Source organism: Dermacentor variabilis, chromosome 11, assembly GCF_050947875.1.
Source record: "Dermacentor variabilis isolate Ectoservices chromosome 11, ASM5094787v1, whole genome shotgun sequence".
In the NCBI taxonomy this organism is placed as follows: Eukaryota; Metazoa; Arthropoda; class Arachnida; order Ixodida; family Ixodidae; genus Dermacentor; species Dermacentor variabilis.
This window is the reverse complement of record NC_134578.1, coordinates 56,213,714-56,235,963: the sequence shown is the minus strand read 5'-3', so window position 1 is coordinate 56,235,963 and position 22,250 is coordinate 56,213,714. Positions and strand designations below refer to the sequence as shown.

The 22,250-nt window shown below is 47.0% G+C and overlaps 1 protein-coding gene across 2 annotated transcripts in view; it reads left to right on the top strand.

The window, feature by feature from the left end:
* Positions 1-22,250, top strand: part of Ubr1 (Ubr1 ubiquitin ligase) — a 63,727-nt gene that overhangs the window by 35,484 nt on the left and 5,993 nt on the right. For both annotated transcript variants that reach the window (XM_075675617.1, XM_075675618.1), the window contains exons 20-26: positions 1,915-2,135; positions 4,171-4,424; positions 5,560-5,950; positions 14,018-14,176; positions 16,749-16,963; positions 17,554-17,776; positions 21,211-21,334. In XM_075675617.1, the coding sequence (XP_075531732.1) occupies positions 1,915-2,135; positions 4,171-4,424; positions 5,560-5,950; positions 14,018-14,176; positions 16,749-16,963; positions 17,554-17,776; positions 21,211-21,334 (1,587 nt within the window). The remainder of the gene's footprint in view (positions 1-1,914; positions 2,136-4,170; positions 4,425-5,559; positions 5,951-14,017; positions 14,177-16,748; positions 16,964-17,553; positions 17,777-21,210; positions 21,335-22,250) is intronic.

Genomic DNA, 22,250 nt, shown 5'->3' with positions numbered 1-22,250 from the left:
AGCGTTGGCTTCCCAGAGCACCGTGGGCAACGCGCGGGGTGCGTGCCAGTTTAGATCAAGCGCCAGCTGAAAGCCTCCTCCTTTGTTAGTTTTTTATGTGGAGGGGAGTAGATCCGCCCGGGTCCCTTGTAGTAATTTAGGATTGCTGCATAGTCGCACAAAACTTGGGTAGGCTTCTGCGGGGCAGGATTACGGGAGTGCTCGGTCTGTTGTGTATCCTCAAGCCACTCTGTCTGCCTCCCGGTTGCCTTCCAGTATGCCAGATGGGGGGGATTTCGTGTATCCAGTGGGTCGGTAGGATCTGGTGTGCCAAGTAGAATACTCATTGCTGTTCGGCCGACTCGCCCATGCAAGAAATTTTGGCAGGCCGCATTCAGACTGGCAAGCTGTCGAGGTTGTGCGACCAAGTTACTTGCGAATGGTCGCGTTGGTCGAGAAGCAACCGCTTCGGGTCAGTCGCAAAGCTGCTGAGCCAATCAACAGCACAAGAACAAGACGGAATACACTGATGGTCATCTTGATGTGGCGGTGTTGGTGTGAGCAGATACGAAGGACTGCAGTCAGTCAGAATTTTGGTCAGAAAGGAAAGGGAATGCCTCGCCAAAACTTGCCATGGCCTTTCCGATCTTGGAACCTTTTGACAGGTGGCAAATTATGCTGAACCCGACACTGTAAAGGCTCTTTATTGTTGATGTGACTACAGATCGACCCGTGCAGTGCCCACGGTGGCTGCACACGAAGTGCCGATTGAGTCACGGTATGCGCGGTTCACGTTTTCGTCTTGTCGTGCCAATTGACCTTCGCAAGTGGACAGTATAACTCGCAAAACCCACCTGCCTGCAAAGCTAGGAAAAGCCCTCTGTGCTTTGGAGGAAACCTGGAACAGACAGACAGACAAGGAACTTTATTGATGGTCCTGAGAAGAAACCTGGAAAGTAAAGTTTTCTATGCAATAAAGGATTTCCATAAAACAGAGGTCCACTATATTAAGCTGAAAGTCTTGTAAGATGTTCAGTACAACATAACTTCAGTAATTCAGCTTAAGCGGGCAAAAAGCACCTGATTCTGTTCAACAGACAGTCTGTTGATGAAACAAAATGTTTTCCAGGTCTCCATATAGAATTGAGCTGTAATCACTGCTGGCACACTAATTTAGTATTCCCTTTAGTAAGAGCATACCACACTGTACATCTTGATTCCTAGGGTACCCAAGTTACTGATAACGTGCAACATTCTTGTCATGCATTGCTAGTAGACTCCTGAGCATCTGCAACAGCATGTTTTCTTGTGCACCATTTGTAAGCATTAATATTAGGCATAAATTTTCCATTATTCAGTATTCAGCTTTCTTTTTTCTTGATTCAATTCAGTGTTCTGTTTTACATCTACTATTTGGTATTCACACATCCCTAATCAGGTAATTTGGAATACCTAAACTTGCCTTTAAGCAAACTTTTGTATTGCGTTCTTTATAGTAAATGGATTTATTATCTACAGCGTAGCAAAGATGCCAGGAAAGAATACATTTATTTGAAATGAAACTATGGACACTGCGTAATAATTTTTCCCTGTGCCTCGAAATGCTTGTCAACATCACTAAGAACGGCGATCTCTATAGCGAGACTGTGGGAGCGACTCGATCGGCTCTCGCTCAGATATGTTCGCGACACGCATCTGGCACTATTCTGAGCATTCTCGCATGCATGCTTGAAAAAAAGAAAGCCAGACGAAAGTCAGTTAAAATAACTCCCACGAATGCTGCTATCGTGGCGTGCAAGCCTCCTTGTGGCGCTGGCAGGGGGCACGGAGAATAATTCGCCTTGTCTGGGTTGGACTGTAGTTGCTGACAAGTTGAACTCATCCTCGGTTTTATGACGGCCTAATCTTTTATTTTTTTCGGTCTCGGCTGCATAGACAAGATGCACCCCCGCCTGCTGCCTCCGCCCCTGAAGGAGGTGCTGGAGGCGATTCCTCCAGAAGCAGCCAGCCACCTGTCCCGCCTGTACGCCTGCTATAAGGAGCCCGCGGGCGCCAACCCAAATGGGGCTGGCAACGGGGCGGAGGGTGGCGGTGGCCTGCAGTTCCCGGGCACGTTGTCCGAAATGCTCAAGCTTTTCTGCCAGGCCTGCTACATGGTGGGTCCTCCATACGTGCCTGTTTATTATGTCGTACTTTGTTATATTGAGAATTTCGTTATATTAAATTTCATTATATTGAGGTTTAACTGTACAACATATTTTGCTACGCTGATGCGTGTGAGCAGCAGTGCTTAGTGTTACAGCGGAACAAGGTCCCTCCCTCTTGCTTGCAGAATGTGTTTGAATGCACTTATTCATAAGGAATGGATGCACTAGCGACAAGGTTCCCATTTGGCGTGCCATGCAATGCTCAGCCAGAAGTTTTCAGACCAACAGACGCACACGGCTCAGTGCCGCTCACGGCTGTAGGCTCAGCGTCGAGCAAGTGCTGATGTTGCCGCTAGGTGCAACCAGCTTAGTTTTGAAACTGCAGCATATGCCGCTTAAGAGGAAAAAAGAGAAAAGAAAAAAGAAAGCGCTGACAATGGCAATATGTTTTGATAACGCTTTGCTTTTCATCGCATTGATTCACTCAAGAAAGAATGATTGAATGAATGTGTGATGTTTATTGGCGCAAGGGCCAAGTATGGCCAAAGAGCGCCATGTCCGTAGTAATGAGTTCGCAGTGTAGTTATGAATTCTGTGAAGTTATTTGATGTGACATGGCTGTAAAGGGGCCTTAAAAATAGTCGCTCCAAAGTGCGTAAAATCTATGTGTAATAAGATTATGTCGATGACCAATGACTTGTACTATGAGCATTCAAATCCATTGCGAAAGAATGGTACAATATACAAAATATGTCAGATGCTTAAATTGGCTAGAGCACTACTGCCTCGTTAGAGCCCTTGAAACACAAGGGCGTGGAGGCATGTGCTATATATAACAATTATCACAGCGGCATCCTCTGGAAAGAGGATGCGCTACGAATGTTGTGGACTTTTAACATGTAGGATAACATCATTAGAAAACCGAGGACTGCTTTAGTGGTAAAGAGCGGTTCTTGGCAACAAAAAAAAAAATAAAGGAAGATGGGCTGCTATTTACGGCATATAGAAGTGCGTGATGCAGTTCAGCTGTCTTGTGTACGGTGCTGTGTTGGCCAGATGTGCGCTCCGAGTTCCATTTGCCTCGCACTGCAGCTCTCATTCATGCTACCGGTTTGACAGTTGTTGTCGCTCGTCTTAAAGTATTATATATTAAGATATCAGTTTATTCTGCCAATCACTATTTTGCATGATTAAACTGTAGCCAATGTTTGTCACCGGCGGTATGCTCGTGCCGTTCGATTGGCACGGTGGGGAGCTGGCTGGTTAGCTCCTTGCTGTACTGCTGGCCGTTATTCTTGACATTTGTCGGCAACGGCTGTCCGGAGAACAGCAGACAGCAAGGCGCTGTGCAACATGGTAGTACGATTACCATGTAAGCCGAGTTATGTATTGTAATTCCAATGTTTTCATTGTTTTTCTGATCGCCTTCAAGTTGGACAGCAATACATGTGAAGTTCCGGCATTTCACAACATACCGCGGCCCTTATTTTGGATAGAACAAACTTTGTATGTGATTTCTCACTGGATTATTATGGTCTGCTGTATCGAGTGTCGACTGTAGTAATGACGTCAAATAATTTCCAAGCAAATACTGCAATTAATTTTGGGATTTGCAAAAGAACATTGACACACAACAGGCAGAAGTTGACAAATCTCAATAAAAGAAGGGTTCTCGCAAGGGTGGAAGCAGTCTCCTTTGTGGAAGTCAGTTTATTTTTGAAGGGATATTATTCAGATATTTGCATGCAAGGACTCGAGGCATTTAACATTCTTGATTAAACCAGTATACAAAATTTATTCAGGAACTTCTGTAGCCCTGCATGCTCGCGTCCAGCTGGTTTCACTGCAGGTGTTATCGCTAGATCGTTAGATTTCGCCAACGCAGTTCGTCTCTCGCTGCACTCACATTCTAGACGAGACTCTCGACCTCTGTCACGAGGATGTCTGAACACCACTCTCGCGGGTAGAGATGACTGCCGGTAGGCGCACCAGCCTACTACCAAGCCCTCCTTGACGCGTTCTCCGCTCTCCGGGTGCCTCCCAGGTGGGCCTGGACGCCCACCCCAATGTGGACGACGACCGTGTGCCCGCCCAGGTGTGGTGGTCATGCGCCTACACCATCCACGGGGCCGAGTGGCTCCTGCGGGGCAAGCCCTTGCTGGGCGACCTGTCGGCGCGGCGCCTGCACTGCCTTGAGGCCCTCGTGCGCACCGCGGCCGCCTCGCTGCGCGTCTCGCCCCCCGAGGCCGTGTCCAGCCACTGCCTGCGCCTGCTGGGCCGGGTGTTCGCCGTCGCCAGGTGGGTCCGTTTCTCCGGTCCGCTGTGGGGCAGACGGCTGTCTTTTGTCGCCCCTGGCACCTGTCGCCGAGTTCCTTACAGTTGCTCCGGAAGAAAAGTGACCCTGCGGTGTTGTTGAATGCGTGGTGACGGCAACGGTTGGCTGCAGCACGGATGATGAGCAAAATTACCGCGTGTGGTTTTGTGCGGGATATTGAACCCTACATCAGTGACGTGGGGAACAGAGTTGAGCAATACTGGAAGCACTTTTGCTGTCTGTTAACTCTGTAAAAGCCCAAACATTATGCAGCATTAAAGAAGATTAAAAGAACTTGTTTCGAGATAATTGATCAAAAATGAGTATGATATTTAAGATCATTGGTTTGCTGAACTATCCATAACTGAGAGTTTCGTTACTATGGGCTCTGCGTTAACTTTTCAGCACTTAAATCAGAATTTTGCGGTACCACGTTCAGCATATCAAAAATGATTAATTGGGCTTTGCGGGTTGAGTTTAGTGGCGGGGAGTTATGCAAATCTCCCCAGATTTGTCATTTTTGGTATCTGTTTGCTGCGACTGCTTTATGTTTATTGTTTGCACTTTGCCTCGAGACATTATACAAGTCAGCATTCGCTTCCCGATGACATTCGATTCAGGTACAGTTTTATTGTAGATTTCGCGTAGTCTTCTGCAACTCCGCTGATGATGAAGCATTTGTGACGACACATTGGCCATTTTTTGGATGAGTCATCTTGTCCTTATGCTATTATGCCTGACAAAAGGTGTTGTAGAGATGGATTGATCTTTTTCTACCAGGTGGTGAAATCGTCATGCATTGGCAACGTGAAAAGCTCCACTCAAAGCCTCTTCAATGTCAAGCATGTAGCAGCCTGTAGCTGCTTAGCACATGTAGCTGTGAAAACAGCCAAAATTTTGAATTTAAGCTCCAATATATATATATAAAAAAGAATATGGAGAGGACCCCACATTTCTCATGCGCATTCTTATTTTTCATTTTGGTTTGAAAAGGCAGTCCATAGAAGATAATGACACCTAGGAGTGAAATTGAATTTGCCAAATATTTTTGTATGAAACTGAAGACTTACCAACTTGCTCAACTTTCCTTCATTCTCCTTTCTCTCTCGTTCTTCATAGCCCGCCCGGTACATGCCCCACCAGTTCTCAAGATGGCAATCCCGCAATGTCAACATCTGCGAGTTCTCAACCTGCTGCCGACACGGGGACGGCAGCTGCAGCATCCTGTGGCGAAGCTTCCAAAGAACCACTGACATCTGCCACGTGCCTGGCGCGGGACATCCTAGGCACTGCAGGCGTGTCGCCGTCTGAACCCAGCCTGCCTCCGTCAGTGGCCATGACTCTCAAGACGGCTTCCACCGGGTCTGTGCTGGACATAGACGCATTTGGACTGCTGGTTGCGCTGTGCCTGTCGGCACCATCATTGTTTGCCGTCACTGCACCCCTGCCCCTAGGGGGCGCCCTAGACGGTCACGTCCTGCGGCTAGTCCTTGCCCTTCACCTGGTACAGGTGAGTTGTGCAGTGCGATTGATGGTGGCGCATCCCAGTGGGAATCATAAACTGAGGATGATCTACAGAGTGTGCTAAGAAACTGCGCAGTGAGCGCAGGTATGGGTTAGACAGCAAACAGGTGTAGCTAAAGTGAAGTTCTGCAGGTCATGTAATGTATACAGCAGATACTGCATAAGTGTGCAAAAGCAGCAAAGTTTTTTCTCACAAATTTGACGAGGTATGGACCTTGCGTGGGGGCAGGCTATCTTGGCGCAAGTTTCCCTGTTGTGTGGGATCCCTGTGATTTCTCTGCTCCAAAGAGTGAATTCGTTTGTTTTTGTAATGAACTTATTTGTCCCTTTGAGTTCCTTTCTGTGTGGACCACCGACATGTGCATCCTTTGCCAAAGCCGGAGTTGTGGCCAGCTGCATGCTTGCTGTTTTGCTCGGTGCAGCATTGTATGCTGTCAGATGCATTCTGCTAGCAGCTTTGCGCAAAAATATGGTAGGCCATACTATAGCTAATTGAGGCACCCACTTCTCTTTCAAGGTTCTCTTCAACTTTTCTTTTTTCCGAATTTTGGGCTGATTGTTGAGGGTGCGGCTCTTGCATGAGTTTGGCCCTTACTCAAGTATACAGTCCCCGATTGATTTTACGGACCTTGTGGGAATGAAAAGCAGTCCAAAAAGGTGTGCACTTCTCTTTTTCCAAGGTTTCCTTCAAATTTCTTTCCCCAGATTTCGGGCTGATTGTTGAGGGTGCGGCTTTTGCACGACTTCGGCCCTTGTTCAAGTATACAGTCACCGACCGATTTTACGGACCTCACAGGAACAAAAAGTAATCGAAAAGGCGTACACTTCTCTTTTTCAAAGGTTTCCTTCAAATTTCTTTGCCGTATTTCGGGCTGATTGTTGAGGGTGCGGCTCTTACACGACTTCGGCCGTTACTCAAGTATACAGTCACCGACCGATTTTATGGACCTCATGGGAACAAGAAGTAATTGAAAAGGCGTACACTTCTCTTTTTCCGAGGTTTTCTTCAAATTTCTTTCCCGTATTTCGGGCTGATTGTAGAGGGCGCGGCTCTTACACGACTTCGGCCCTTACTCAAGTATACAGTCACCGACTGATTTTATGGACCTCATGGGAACAAAAAGTAATCAAAAAGGCTTACACTTCTCTTTTTCCAAGGTTTCGTTCAAATTTCTTTCCCGTAGTTCGGGCTGATTGTTGAGGGTGCGGCTCTTACACGACTTCGGCCCTTACTCAAGTATACAGTCACCGACCGATTTTACGGACCTCATGGGAACAAAAAGTAATCGAAAAGGCGTACACTTCTCTTTTTCCAAGGTTTCGTTCAAATTTCTTTCCCGTATTTTGAGCTGATTGTTGAGGGTGCAGCTCTTACACGACCTCGGCCCTTACTCACGTATACAGTCACCAACCGATCTTACGGACCTCACGGGAACAAAAAGTAATCCAAAAGGCGTACACTTCTCTTTTTCCAAGATTTCCTTCAAATTTATTTCCCGTATTTCGGGCTGATTGTTGAGGGCGCGGCTCTTACACGACTTCGGCCCTCACTCAAGTGCACGCGTAGTGCATGCCGATGGACGCGCCACTGGTGGTGGCCTTGTGCAGGACACACGGGAGAGGAGCCAGCCGTGCACCGTAGTTTGTTGTGTCGCTGATAGTGCTTCTCTGTCTTATTAACGTTTTCATAGCAAAATAGGCAACACCCTTCGCATGTATGGGGTGGCCAAAGCTTCAAGGAATGTCGTAGAATTGTTGCACGGGGGGGGCTCAAATACCACCAAAAACGTGCCGGCGATACGGTTCTAATCATTGCCCGCAAAGCCTCATCAGCGGGAGCAACGGTACCCATGGATCTTCGCTTCGAAGGGAAACATCTTGTTCTCATCCTTTGCTTTGTAGCTTCGGTGTTTTTTTCGACTCGATCGTAGTTCGACGTGTAAGCGACGAAGTTCGTCTGCAGTGCAACATGCGGTTTAAAAACATTTCGCTAAAGTTCGGAATGCTGTTTGCGGCTTATACTGTTTTCCGCTTCTTTACCGTGTTGTGCTAGCTAGGCAGCACGACTGCACGAGCGTTGTATGTTAAAGCTACTGAAGTTTGCAAGAACTGAAATTGTTGGTTTTATGTGGCCCGTTAAATCGTCGCACCGGCCGTCGTGCACTTCATGTTTTTACATCTATCTTATGCCTGGCTTTGCACATGTTTAACTGTTGCTAGTTGCCTCGTGCATAACTTTTGCTGATTCTTTTGAGCTGGGAAGTTTTCACCCTGCCTCGTTTGTAAAGGGTATAAATCACGCTGTGTCTTATCAGAATGATACTAAGCAAGTGCTTCTTTAACACCATTACTCTTTTTGCCCGAGGGAATCTTAGATATTGTGGTTTTTTGGGAAGTATGTTTAGAATATAGGTAGTTCAGGGCGAGAATTGCCGATAGTTGCGGCATATGGTATTTTTGTTCCATTTTTTGCTGATAAGTTAGCGTCACGTTTGGGAAGTCATGACACCTCGATGCTGTATGAGCAGACATAACACACCGAGTGATTTGTTCGTTTCACAACGTAGTCCTTTCTTGCATGTGAATTTTGTACGCAACTGATTTCTTTCTTATTATGCTTACGCCACAGAGGACTAAACCTGGCCTTGCCGCCAGCGCTCATTTACTTTGACTGGCGCGGCTCTGCCTTTAAATATATCATGTGGCACCTCTCTCTTGTAACATTTACAAAATGTGCTGAAAAATTAGTCAGACTTTATATCTTTGTACTTTTTCCAAGCAGTTCCGTTGGGGAATTTAAAATTACAAGAACTGCAGTGGGAAGGGCAGTTCACCGGCGTATAAAGAAGAATTACATCGGCCGTACGGTGCTAGCATGCGCTTTTATTAATCCGTGCGTTGGTAACTTCTTTGACTAGTGTACGCGTTTCCATCAATAAATTCGCAATTACTCTTCTTGAGGCGACTTTGACTGCACTTATTCGGCGATGTCGCATGTATTCATCGGCAGAAAAATCACAACGGCATATGCAGACATCGCACCGTACGGATTTGTTTGATATAAGTCTGCACTAATGACGGGTGCTTATTATTGAGGTACAGAAGCAACATTATGGCAAGGGTAGAATTTAAAAGAACGATCGCGACATCGCATCATTTAACAAAATTTATCGGCTAGTTAACATGAGCTCCACTTCATGTAAATGGGGTTCATGGCGTTTGTTTGCGGGACGCACCTGGCACGTATGTGCACTAGGTTGTCCTAAACACCGGTAACATCATGTTCATACACGCTCCCACAGAGGTCAGTGTCTTCCCTACAGCTGTCACCGCAGAAGTAGTCTGACACCCCAGCAAAGGAGAAATTGCAGCCGCGAACTGCAGCCACCCTTGCTGCAAAGGCTTGTCGTCTGCTACTGCTCCCGCGTGTACTTTTGGAAGCGCCCGCTAGGTGGCTATCAGTGGCGCCTCTATGGGCGGTGCACGAGGTGTATACAGTCACCGACCGATATTATGGACCTCACGGGAACAAAAAGTAATCAAAAAGGCGTACACTCCTCTTTTTCCAAGGTTACCTTCAAATTTCTTCCCCGAATTTCGGGCTGATTGTTGAGGGTGCGGCATTTACACGACTTCGCCCCTTACTCAAGTATACAGTCACCGACCGACTTTACGGACCTCATGGGAACAAAAAGTAATAGAAAAGGCGTACACTTCTCTTTTTCCAAGGTTTCGTTCAAATTTCTTTCCTGTATTTGGGGCTGATTGTTCTGGGTGCAGCTCTTACACGACTTCGGTCCATACTCAAGTATACAGCCCCCGACCGATTTGACGGACCTCACGGGAACAAAAAGTAATTGAAAAGGCATACTTTTCTCTTTTTCCAAGGTTTGCTTCAGATTTTTTCCCCGAATTTCGGGCTGATTGTTGAGGGTGCGGCTTTTACACGACTTCGCCCCTTACTCAAGTATACAGTCACCAACCGACTTTACGGACCTCATGGGAACAAAAAGTAATAGAAAAGGCGTACACTTCTCTTTTTCCAAGGTTTCGTTCAAATTTCTTTCCCGTATTTGGGGCTGATTGTTGAGGGTGCAGCTCTTACACGACTTCGGTCCATACTCAAGTATACAGCCCCCGACCGATTTTACGGACCTCACGGGAACAAAAAGTAATTGAAAAGGCATACACTTCTCTTTTTCCAAGGTTTGCTTCAGATTTCTTTCCCGTATTTCGGGCTGATTGTTGAGGGTGCGGCTCTTACACGACTTCGGCCCTTACTCAAGTATACCGTCCCCGACCGATTTTACGGACCTTGCGGGAACAAAAAGCAGTCTGAAAAGGCGTGAACTTCTTTCCAAGGTTTCCTTAAAATTTTCTGAATTTCAGGCTGATTGTTGAGGGTGCGGCTCACACACGATTTCGGCCCTTACTCAAGTATATAGTCACCGATTAATTTTACGGACCTCACGGGAATGAAAAGTAGTCCGAAAAGGCGTGAACTTCTCTTTTTCCAAGGTTTTCAACTTTTTTTTTTGAATTTTGGGCTGATTGTTGAGGGTTCAACCCTTACTGAAGTATGCAGTCGCTTATCGATTTTACGAACCTCGCAGGAATGAAAATAGTTTTAAAAAATTGAACAGTCCGAAAAACTCGTCCAAAGAAATGAAATTCATTAGGCTTAAGGTGGCTTAAAAAAATCTCTAATAATGTCCTGCCTTATACTACACTAGGACGTGATCAGATTTGCGTGAATTTGCGCAAGAAAGTCGTCACCTCCGTATTCAGTCGATAAGAGCTTCACCGCATTGGCAGTCTCCATTGGCAGAGATCATCATGGAGATAAAGAAATTAGCCAAATTAATTCGCACCACTTGGTTGTCGTAAGGCGCACGAGGTGGTGCCGATTGCACAAACGCGGACCCGTACAACCACACATACATGCAACAACCTTTTTGTGTCACACCACATGCAAAATGGCAACCGAAGCATGAAAAAAAGGAAAAGAAAAATTAATTGGGCATTGAGTGATTATAATGATAGTGCTGACCAAAAAAAGAAGGAAAAGTAAGAAAGTGCTGTCCCCTGGAGCGTTTTGTTATCTAAGCAAGAGCAGGCATGACCTTCGAGACTGGAGGAGGGCGCGCACTCTCTATTGATAATGTTTACCTCCCAATCTATAAGGCTATGGAGCGGGCGACTGGGAGCCAAGCTAGTGGAAAATGTAACATGGCGGCCTCCATGATTGGGTAGCGGGGCTCAAAATGAGCGATTTAGTCCAGAAAATCAAACTTTGGGGCCTAATTTTGTCCGAAAAATCATTGCAAAAATGCATTAGCTCTAGAGAACCCCGACGGTGCATTCATTAAATCTGGAATATGCATCATGTCTGAATTACTGGAGTCCGAAAAATCTGTCGGCTGCTGTATACAGTATACAGTAAATGTTGTTCTATTACAATACAGTCAATGCCCTATCTTTTTAACATTCTTGATAATTTTAATGCCTTCACAGCACGACCACTTACCCTGTAAAGTCAGTGTATAAACACGTGAAGCACGTGAAACCCTTCGCCGTCCGATTTTTCGGACTTTTGCTGCAGGTCCAAAATGGCATTATCTGAAGCCACCTCCGCCTCATTTGGTTTTCTCGCAGCCTCTAACCAGCGCCCGTATCCGTTGATCCGCTGGAAGTCGTATTTGTCGTTTTGTGCTGTCGTTATGCCTTGCTTCGACATTCACTATGAAGCTTTCTGCTGCTTGGTGCTGTGTTTTTCATTTGAAAGATTCGTTGTGAGCAAGGGCACCTACTCGGCCTTCATTAGCCTCACTGAGGTTGTCAAAACGCCGAACATGGTAACAGTCTAGAGTAGGAGTGTGCGAATACTCGGAACATTCGATTTCGAATCAAATAGTGAACGTTCTAATAATTTGTTTCACGAATCGAATATATAATATTCGATTTCTTGAATATTTGAATTTTTCGAATATTGGTATCTTTGGTGAGTGAGGTGGCTGTAGCTGGAGCCTAGATGCATGCAATCTTTATTGGTACAAGTTTCAACCAGGTCGACCGGGCCAATAGAAGTGATTAACGCTCCACGAGCAGAGGGAACAAAATCAGTACTTGTGGAAAGCACAGATGCATGTGTGAAGATCAGGCCGATTAGCCATGGGAAGGCATGCTAATCGCATCGAATACACGAATTCAGTGTTCATACAAGCAGATCTGCAAAATTCGGAGCCGCCTTACCTACATGTGAGCACTCAGACAAACTTGGCACGCATGCTCGCGGTAGCTGCTGGCTGATCGACCACGGTCCCGAACACCGCTTCAGCGGCTGTCAGTCTAACCCGTATGCGTGACCTCGCGACCAATCACTGTTGTGCCACCCGTAAAAACATGCTTGCGATAAGCTTTTCACGATGGTTTCTAGCCCGTTATCACATCAGCTGGTGGCAAATTTTCGTCACGGCCACACCATTGGACACACTGTCTAGCCCATCTGGCTTAATGACCAGCGTCGCTGGGTGTTGGAAACTAAAGTTACCGACTCAATGCAGATCTATTTACAGTGGCTGCACAGCCCGCAGAAAGCCCACAAACCGTCTCATCAACGAGAGTTAGTGCACAGGATGACTGTTGTGTGTTCAAGGCCACCATCTTTGCAACATACGGTGTAAATACCATACGCTGGCCCCTCGTTCTGCACGGTGCCTGCAAGTGCACAGCAGTCTCTTTTCATAGCTTACAGCCACCTGTCACAAGACAAGCTCTGGATTTACATGGCGGGCTCGAAAATATCCAGTGGCAGCGCGCTGGCCCTTCGTTGCAGACGCATTCACCCAGACGGCAGACGGATGCGGACAAAAAGTGGAGGGTGCAGGTGTTGCGCGAACTTGCCGTGGGCCTCCCGAGTTGAGAACTTTTTACCGTCGGCGCTGACTGCGGTTGACGCGTGCAGCTCCCGCGACTGTGTGAAGCGGTGGTGAGTGACAGGATGTGCATGCCCCAGCATTGCCTGTTGCGCACATTGCTCTTAACGAGCTGATGATAACCCACTAAAATCACTTGCTGTTAGGGTGAAAAACCCTCCCGTTTTCTGGAAGAAAACTGGAAAGCAATAATTTCTAAGCAATAGAGGGTCGCCAATAAGCACAGTATGGCTCGCTGTTAAACTGAAAACCGCATTGGTATTTAGGAAAAATTAGCTATTTCTTCAGCTTCAAAGGAAAAAGAAAGCACTTAGTTTTACATGTTTGACAGACATCTTATGAATAAAAAAATATTTTCCAGACCGTCACATACGAAGTTAGTTATCAGTACTGGCATAACCAGTTTGTAGTTCGCTTTAATAAGAGTAGAGGATACTATGCATCACGATTCATAGGTACCCAAATTACTCATACCTAGCAAGATTTTTAAGTGATGTGATTATGATTAGCCTCCTGAGCATTTGTAGCACTGTTTTTTGCACAAAATTTGGAAGCAAAAAGATTTGTGTTAAATTGTCTGATATTCGATACGATATTCAGCCTTTTTTTCTTGATACGATTCGGTATTCGATTCAAAATATAACATTCGGTTTTTGCATATCCCTAGTCCGAAGGATTGCATAACGCCTGGTCCAGAAAGTTAGCTTTGCCGCCATGCAGCAGTGTTTTGCCGTCGAGCATATGCAGTGTACTGCGGTGTAGCATACCAAGAGTGCGAAGGAGCCAGGGGCATAAAATGTGTTCTTCAATCACATACGCGCATCTGCTGTCTCCTGTCACATTATGAGCATGGGCACACCTAAGAAGTGTACTGGCACACCTTTAAACCTATTTCGGATGTGGCTGGAGTACTTTGGGCTTGAGGGCAGTTAGTTAAAGGCGTGCATTCATTCTTTTGGATGTTTTTATGAACCGTAAGGAGCCCCCCCCCCCCCCCCCCCCAAACATACAATCAGATGTTGACTGTAAAAAAAATAGGTGCTAAAGGAAAGGAAACGCAGTTGAAGGTGTCAGTTCTTGAATCCACTGCTACGAAGAATGTGGTTGCTTTTGCGCAGGTGATTCTAACGGTAGAGTCGCATGAGGAGAAGATGGATACGGACTCTCCATCACCTGTCGAGGAGCAGCACAAATCTTCCGAGTCTGACTCGAGGCTGCTGGACTTCTGCAGGGAAGTGCTCTCTGCCGCTGGAATGCTACCGCAGAATCTGTCAACGGTGAGCCTGATGTTTCTTCGTGTCTGTTTGATGCGCAGGCATGCAATCACGGTGATTGCGGGCCGTCTTTTATTGTTTACTGATGTGTTACGCTTACCTTTGTCTCAGGATATTTTCAACTGTCTCCTCAGAACAGGTAACAGGGGCATTACCTCTTATTCTCCATCACCACAGTCTATTATTCATGGAGGCGTGAACTAGAGCACTGCCCGAAAGCGCGGGCCTGGCCCAGCCTGTGGGCCGGGCTTAGGTCGAGTAAGCTATCTTTATTGGGGGCCTGGGCCGGGCTCGGGTCTGGCCCGGGCCATGGTCAGTCCTGTAATAGGCCCCAGTCTCTGTCAGGCCCGTAATAGGCCGGGAATGCTATTGCAGACTTTTGGAAACTACCTACTATAGGTAGGCAAAACTTAATTTAATCAGTGTTAGGTGGGGTGATTACGTGCGCTTTCTTCAGGCGGGCCATATGGCTGTCAATTGATGTTTGATGGTGACCACTTCAGCTCATTTTATGGCCTGAAGTCGGATGCCCAGGCTAGAACTGCGCAGCACTGCCTCCCATGCTTCAGGTGAGGGAGAGGCCATGAGGTTAGGAGGAGGTTTGTCCTCCATGCAGTCCCATGTTATGTGGTTCAGTGTTGCTAGTTCCCCACAGCATCTACAGATTGGGCTCAGCCGCTTGGACACAGTCGAAGCTATCTCTAGAAAATGTCCTGTGCCACGGACTGTATCTTCACAATTACTGAGAATTGGACCATACTTTGCTTACGCTCAAGCACTAACGGGCCGAACCGGGCCAGTCCAGGTTGGGCCGGGCCCAAATCTTTCGGGCCCGGGCCGGGTATGGGTCAAGTTTGAAACTACCCAGTCGGGCTTGGGCGTGCCGCCGCATAGCTCTTTTAGGCCTGAAAATACAGGCCATGAGTGTAGTGCTCTAGTGTGAACGAAGCAATAGTGGCAGCGTGACTGCAAGATTCACTGTGTGCTCCCTAGATATCCCTTCTTTAGGGATTTTTTACTTGCCCAGCGAAGCCCTCATGATGGAGACTCAGTTGCAACTTCAACATCTTTAATTTGCATTAATTCTTCCGCAATTGCCTGATGGATTAAATTTTCTGAGCTATGTATAGCATTGACATCTGACATTTTCTCGATCTTTTCCTGTTCCGTAATGCCAGTGGCATAGGTGGCAGTTTTTATTAAAGTTCCATTTAACCGAAGTTCGGGAAAATATGGGAATATTATAGATATAACAATAAACCAAAGTTTATTGACGTGCCTATAGACAGCTAACCAATGTTGATACCATTTTTCTGTTTATCCAACATTTTTGTTTAAGCGAACTTCATTAATATGGAGTCCACTGTAATTCAATACCTGGGACAATTCCCACCAATTTTGAATAATTAGTCGGCTACTGTATGTCACCGTATATTAGTGTGCATACCAAAGTTCTTTTTTCTTGGGTTCTTCAACTGGCAACCTCCCCTGGTAATTGTTAAACACCTCAAAATCGAATAAATATGGTAAATGTTCGTTTGGCTGAAACTGTTATACAGTTGACTTCATTTAATTCGGCCCTGACGGGACCGACGAAATTGACCTAATTATCCGGCGGGTCGAATTAAGCAAGATGCAGAAGATACGTAAAAACACCATTGGCAGAGTTGTTGAGCAAATGTTACAAAGGGTAATCTGTATCATAAGAATATTGCTTTGACTATGGTATAAATTGGGAAAACGCACCACAGCACAGTAAACGCTTGTTATCTTAAAGTAATGGTTACATTGAAATTTTTTCCTGTCACACTGTCAACTTAGTGTTTTTGACCCTTTAAAAATCTTTCATGCTGGAGGGACTCCGGATACCTTGTAATCTCAGCTCCCTAAATACCTCAGAAAAGTCCCCTCCTAAGAGTTTCCATATGGTGTTTGTGGCTGCGATAGCACTGAAAACAGATACAGCTACTATAATGTTGTGATCGTTTTGCTCGATTCTATGGCACTCGTGTTCACCATTCAAAGCCAGCTGTAATCCCCTTGATAACACAGGTAGAATGACGCTATGACCACTGACGATGTGCTAGTAGGGATGGCATTGGCAAAGAATTGTTACATTATCTGTATCCTGTATTCTGTGGCTGCGAATTCCCATTTATGGTGTCAGTGAACCTAGGCACGCACCCTGTGGTTGCGCCAGGTTGTGCGATCTGTTCCACATAAAGATAACCTGTACAGATGTGCTAGCCAATTATGCCTGCTCATTTCTGTGATGTCACAGTGTAGATGGACTTCTTTTGATGTCGGCATCTCTCGGGGGGCTATCTGCCGCGGTGGCTTAGTGGCTGTGTTGTTCGGCTGCCGAGTGCAAAGTTGTGGTTTCGATCCCCACCTGTGGTGACAGCCACATTCCAATGGATGTAGACTGCAAGAACACTTGTGTACTTAAATTAGGTGCACGTTAATACCCAGGTGGTAAAAATTAACCCGGGACCCCCCAATACTGCATCTATTCTAATCCATGTACTGCTTTGGGGTGTTGAACCCTGTCACTTGATTTGATTTCATGTTGCAGTTAGGTGCATCATTTGTGGAGGCGGTGCACGAAGGCCTGCGCCCGTTTCTGCGGTGCAGTGCCATCTTTCTGCACTTCCTGAGTAGCCGGCCACCCCCCGATGCCTTGTGCCTGGCCGGTGGCGACACCTGGGGGGCACTTTGTGAGTTCCTGTCCGTGCCAACTGACCTGTCCAGCGTCCTGGCACCCCCACTACTGCGGCAGCTGGCATTAGGGTGAGTGAGTGTGGTGAATGCCTGTGCAGAATCCGTGGGAGATGTGACACGTGCAGATGCAGTTTTTCTACCTGCCAGATTGCCCCCAAGTGTCCATGTCCATTCCCACATACTGGTGCTCACATGCATTGCATGCGTGTACATCCACCTTGTAATTGCTGTCATTGAGTGATAATTCTCCTCAACCCCCCTCGTGCACATTTGGGCACATGTAAAACTACCACACTGCCACTGGGAGTTGGAACTCATCCCCCTTGCAGCAGTGTGCAATTAGAAGCCAGGTGTGTGAATCAATGTCTGTTGTGTAGCATTGGCATTTGCGTGGGGTTTAGTGCGCCATGCAGGCTCTTAGAAGCTTGACATCTGTGCATGTATTTTGGAGGCCACCGCACGTAATACTGCGGCAGACAGTGCGCATCGCAAAGAAAAATTTGTTCCCGAGAAGCTTATGGTGCCCGTTGAGAGCCTTCTGCTGCATAAATAAACACGTTTTTGTTATCGTGAATACGCGCACACCAGACTGGTCTCGATGCCCCGCACACAGTTCTATCAACCCAGCTCACACCCACTCTCCTGTCTGTTTTTCCCAGGTGGGCCTCACATCCGCAGGTGCGCGTGCAGCTGCGCTCCCCGCGCCTCCTGCGGCACCCCGTGCAGCCCAACCGGCTGGTGGAGCTGCCCAGTGACTTCAGCGAGCTTATCAACGAGGCGTCTCTCTTCCGCTGCCCCAACTCGGACGGGGACGACTCGCGTTCGCCCACCCTGTGCCTCATCTGTGGCCGCATCCTCTGCTCTCAGAGCTATTGTTGCCAGGTGTGTGGCACACTGCAGTGACGCATCACTGCGATGCAGCCATTTCTCATTGGTTGGCATGTTTGTATTGTGGGAGAGACATTGCTGTTTTCCCTACTGTAAAGCTGGCTTTCACGCAAGGCAGTTCACCAGCATGCGCTCCGGCCATGCATTTATTGCAGCTACAGTCAACGATCGATAATTTGGACTCCACAGGGAACGTAAATAATGTTGAATTCCAATGGCGGAGTCGGAGCAGCCGACGGACTCCGCGAGCGAGCACTCGGCTCTGGCGTAGAGCAACGCCTCCAAATCCGTGAGTGGAACAGAACCTGCGCCGCCGGAGCAAGGCGGAAGCGGAACTTCTATCTCCGAGTTACCCAGGATGCCTTGGGTGTTGTCATTTCCTTCCGCTGTTCGCTCCCAGCCATAGAGTTTCTCACTACATTACCTAGAGGGAAATCTGGCGCTGCTGCGCTGTGGAATGCATGGGAATGCCGGTATATTGTGACTTCGAATGGGCATCGTTCTCGGAGATACAGAACACCTCGAAGATGCGTTTGGCAAGCACTGTTCCGTCTGTAACAATGATTCATTTTCTACTAAAACAGCACGGCAAATGCTGTTTTGGTTTTATTATTACGCAAAAACATGTTTTGTTTAACTATGAGAACTTATTGCGTGTACGATTACATGATCCGTAAAAAGTATCAGCGGGCCGCTAAAGTTGGAGGACAGACGACAAGGTTCGCGATCGCCTTGAAACAGTTTGTCGTCTGTTCTTGCTTTTCTTCGCTTGGTCATGCATTGTAGGTGAGTAAAGATGTAATATGCGTGAATGGAAACATTTTATAAAGATTTTACTTTGAGAACGCGTTATTTGTGTAGCCATATCCACGTTTTAGACGAAGCCTCGTACAACACCAGCCAACACGACCCTCGCAGACACATATACCGTCATTCCCATGACGGCACGGTGCCCCCTTAAGAAACTCCCATATACGGTGGCGCCAGATTTCCCTCTAGGTGTTATAGTGAGAAACTCTATGCTCCCAGCACCGCCGCACCGGTCACTTGTCTCTTCAGCGCCGTTCAGCTGTTGTTTTTTTTAAATGTGCGGAATGGATATCTCGCCAAGCGTGCAGCAGCTTTTGCTTCCTCGCGAGTCGTGACCGGTGGCGCCTCCCAGCAGACAAACGTGGTAAAGGAAATACGTCACGCAGAGTTCCGGTCCACTCCGCCGATTTTGGCGGAGCATCTTTTTCTGCTCCACGGAGTGAATCCCGCTCTGAATCCCCTCTGACTCTCTCATTGGAACACCTTACTCCCGCCCTCACTCTGTCATTGGAATAAACCTGCTCAGAAACGAGCAGAAAAACTTGCTCCGACTCCGCCATTGGAATTCAACATAAGTACGAACTATCGAATTTCCGGAAAAAAAAAACAAATATATAAGAAGGAGATCACTTTCTTTATGTTTTAAGGCCCTTGTGCACAAAACAAGTGGTTGATGCGTTGCTGCATGCACTTCCGCTTACGTGCAACCGAGTTCATCTGTATTTCTGCCAGTTTTGAGTTTCACTGTATACCACTGCAAGTACTGCAAAGGCTTGAGTCTGATTTGCATGTGGAAGGCTCTGGTGCACACGGCACATCATCATCCGAGTCGGAGTCGCTGTTTGATGGTGGGAGAACTTGCTCAATTATTTCGTCATTATTCAGTTCGGCACATGACGAAACCGCGCTGTCGATGTCTGCGAAGACTTCAAATCTAACAGCGGCAGGAATTGCCACACTGCAGCGCAGCAGGTCATCAGTGATGTCTGCATTTGAGCTCGTTGTGGTAGGTGGCAATTCAGCCTCTTCAGTTACGGATTAGGGCTCATTAGGACTGCGAGGGCACTGTGTTTCCACTTGATGTGGCCTATCCATAACTTTATGAGAAAGACTTGTTGGAGCCAGCAGAGTGCTGTCTGGAATGCAAACTAAACAAACAAGCACAGCATGGCAGAAGACTGCGCAAAGCAAACTCAACAGAATGGCGATAGCAGGCCATGCGCGGGGGTGCCGGAAAAGGATGTGATGATCACGATGTTGATGGTGATCTCACAATTCAGGCAACGCCTCCAAGATCAACAATTGCAGTTAAATCTCGAAGGCGTACAGCGGTGATCAAGGCCATACTTAATGCCTTGTCGAGGTTGCCGGAGGAGATAATGGCGGCAGAGTTGGCGCTTGCTACAGCAGCGGACGGAGTCCGGATAATCGAATGTAGAGCTGGCGGCTGTCTGAAATATCGGTCGTCTGTATACATTAAGTCTATGCCGTTGGCGGTGCCACGAAGCTCTCTAAATTGCCAAGCATGCTCGGATTATCGGTGTCCGGTTTATCGGTCGGTGCCCATATTGTAGGAGAGACACTGCTGTTTTCCCAACTGTAAAGCTAGGTTTCATGCGAGGAAGTTCACCAGCATATGCTCCGGGCATGCCTTTAATGCGGCTATTGCAGCAAAAACACTATGCCCTTTTCCTAACTGTAAAGCTAGCTTTCCTGCAAGGAAGTTCACCAACATTCAACCCTGGGGTTCATTGACATGCAAATAAATGGTCCAACTGTTCTTGCGTTCCACCGTCATTGGAACTGATAGAAGACTCGGGGACTCTGCTCAAAGTGCTCGCCTTTCCTTTTGGCAAAAGCCCTGCTCCCAGAATTCATCATACTTGCTCTTATTGTGCCCAGGGGCTCATTTGTCTGCATCGTGCAACGAGTCTGTTTTGCTTGTAGTGAAACTGACTGCAACGCTGCTACATCTTTATGGTATCGCATGCTGCGACATGTAATAGACTTCTGTCTACAAGGAAGCTTTGTAGGTGCCACCATATTGGGATTACTCTGTAATGGATGCCTGTAAGTTGTGGTAGCATGTGTGGCTCAGTGGCTATAGCGTTCGGCTACTGAACGCAAGACTGCGAATTTTATTCCTGGCTTCAGTTGCCACATTTTGATCGGGGTAAAATGCAAAAGCATTCTTTTGCTTAGATTTAGGTGCACATCAAAGAACACGAGGTCGTCAAAATTAATCCAGAGCCCTCCACTATGGTGGCCCCACAAATGAAGCAATCAATCATTCGGTGGTTCTGTTGGCAGTTTTGAAGAAAGCTGCATCAGTAAAAGTTCATAAAGCTTCCACAAGCAAACTTGACTGTAAAAAAAAATGAGGGTAACATTGGATGCTGTGGAAACCTATGTAGATTATATCTGGATGAAGCGTGTTGTGCGAATTTAAATAAAATTGGGACGGAGCTCATCGTCTCTTAGCTAGAACCTGGGACTGGGGTAGCAGGCATTAAAAGCTCAATGCTGTGTTGAGTATACCACTTTTTCTTTTTTTTTTTTTGAATTCTGCAACGGTTGTGTAAGCCAGAGTTATGGAGAAAGAATTCCTTGTTTTTCAGGTGGAGGTTGGTGGGGACCGGCTAGGTGCGTGCAACCTGCATGTCACCACCTGTGGCGCAGGCACAGGGCTCTTCCTCCGAGTGCGTGACTGCAAGGTGCTACTCCTGGTGGGGCGCACCAAAGGTGGGTCCGACGAGGCCACCACGTCCTTTGTGGTGGTAGTAGTAAAGTCGACTTCCGTTAATTCGATCCTGATGGGACCGCCGAAACTGGCCGAATTATCTGGCGGGTCGAATTAAACAAACGGCAGAAAAAACGCCGCAACACACTGGTAATTTACTTTAAACAGTAATTTAGTTTGGCTGTTAAAGCTGGCTTCGCCACAGCACAGCACGTGTTATGCACTGAAGCAACCCAAGTTAGGAAAGGTGTCATTGCTACGAGACGTAGCACATGTTCCTTAATTTACACATGCATATATATGCGCCATCTCCTGCCACAGTAAGGGTAACGAGATGCCTAATACCGTATTTACTCGATCGTAACGTGAGTTTCTTTTCAGAGTTTCTGTTGCTTGAACTCGACCCTCTCGTTACATTCAAGTAATGGCAAAATTGACCATTTTAAAACAGATATTCTAAATCTCATGGTTGTTATCATTACGTTGGCATCCTGTACCATTGCTTCTTGATCCGATTCATAGGCAAGCCGAACGAAGTCAGAACTTGTTTCCTGCTCGAATCGACACAATTTTTGCTGTGCTTGTAGATGGTGTTACAGTGCTGCAGTACAGGCAACTCCGCTGCGGCTCCATGATTTGCGGATGGTGAGACCAGCGGGAGGTCCTCTTTAGTTATGAGGCCGATTGGAAGTGCTCGATCTGTGGGCCTCATAGGGGCGTGATACTGTTTCCGAATGAAATAGTTGTGCGGTCTTTGAGTAGTGGCTAACCTGGAATGAGCTCCATGGCACAAAAGATAACTTGGTTCGTGGGTGATCACTTTCGGAGATAGCCTTGCTTTCACGAGACTTGGCATGTCCTGGCACCGAACTCCTCAAAGTATATGGCCAACAGTTCTTTTGGCACTGATAGTGACCT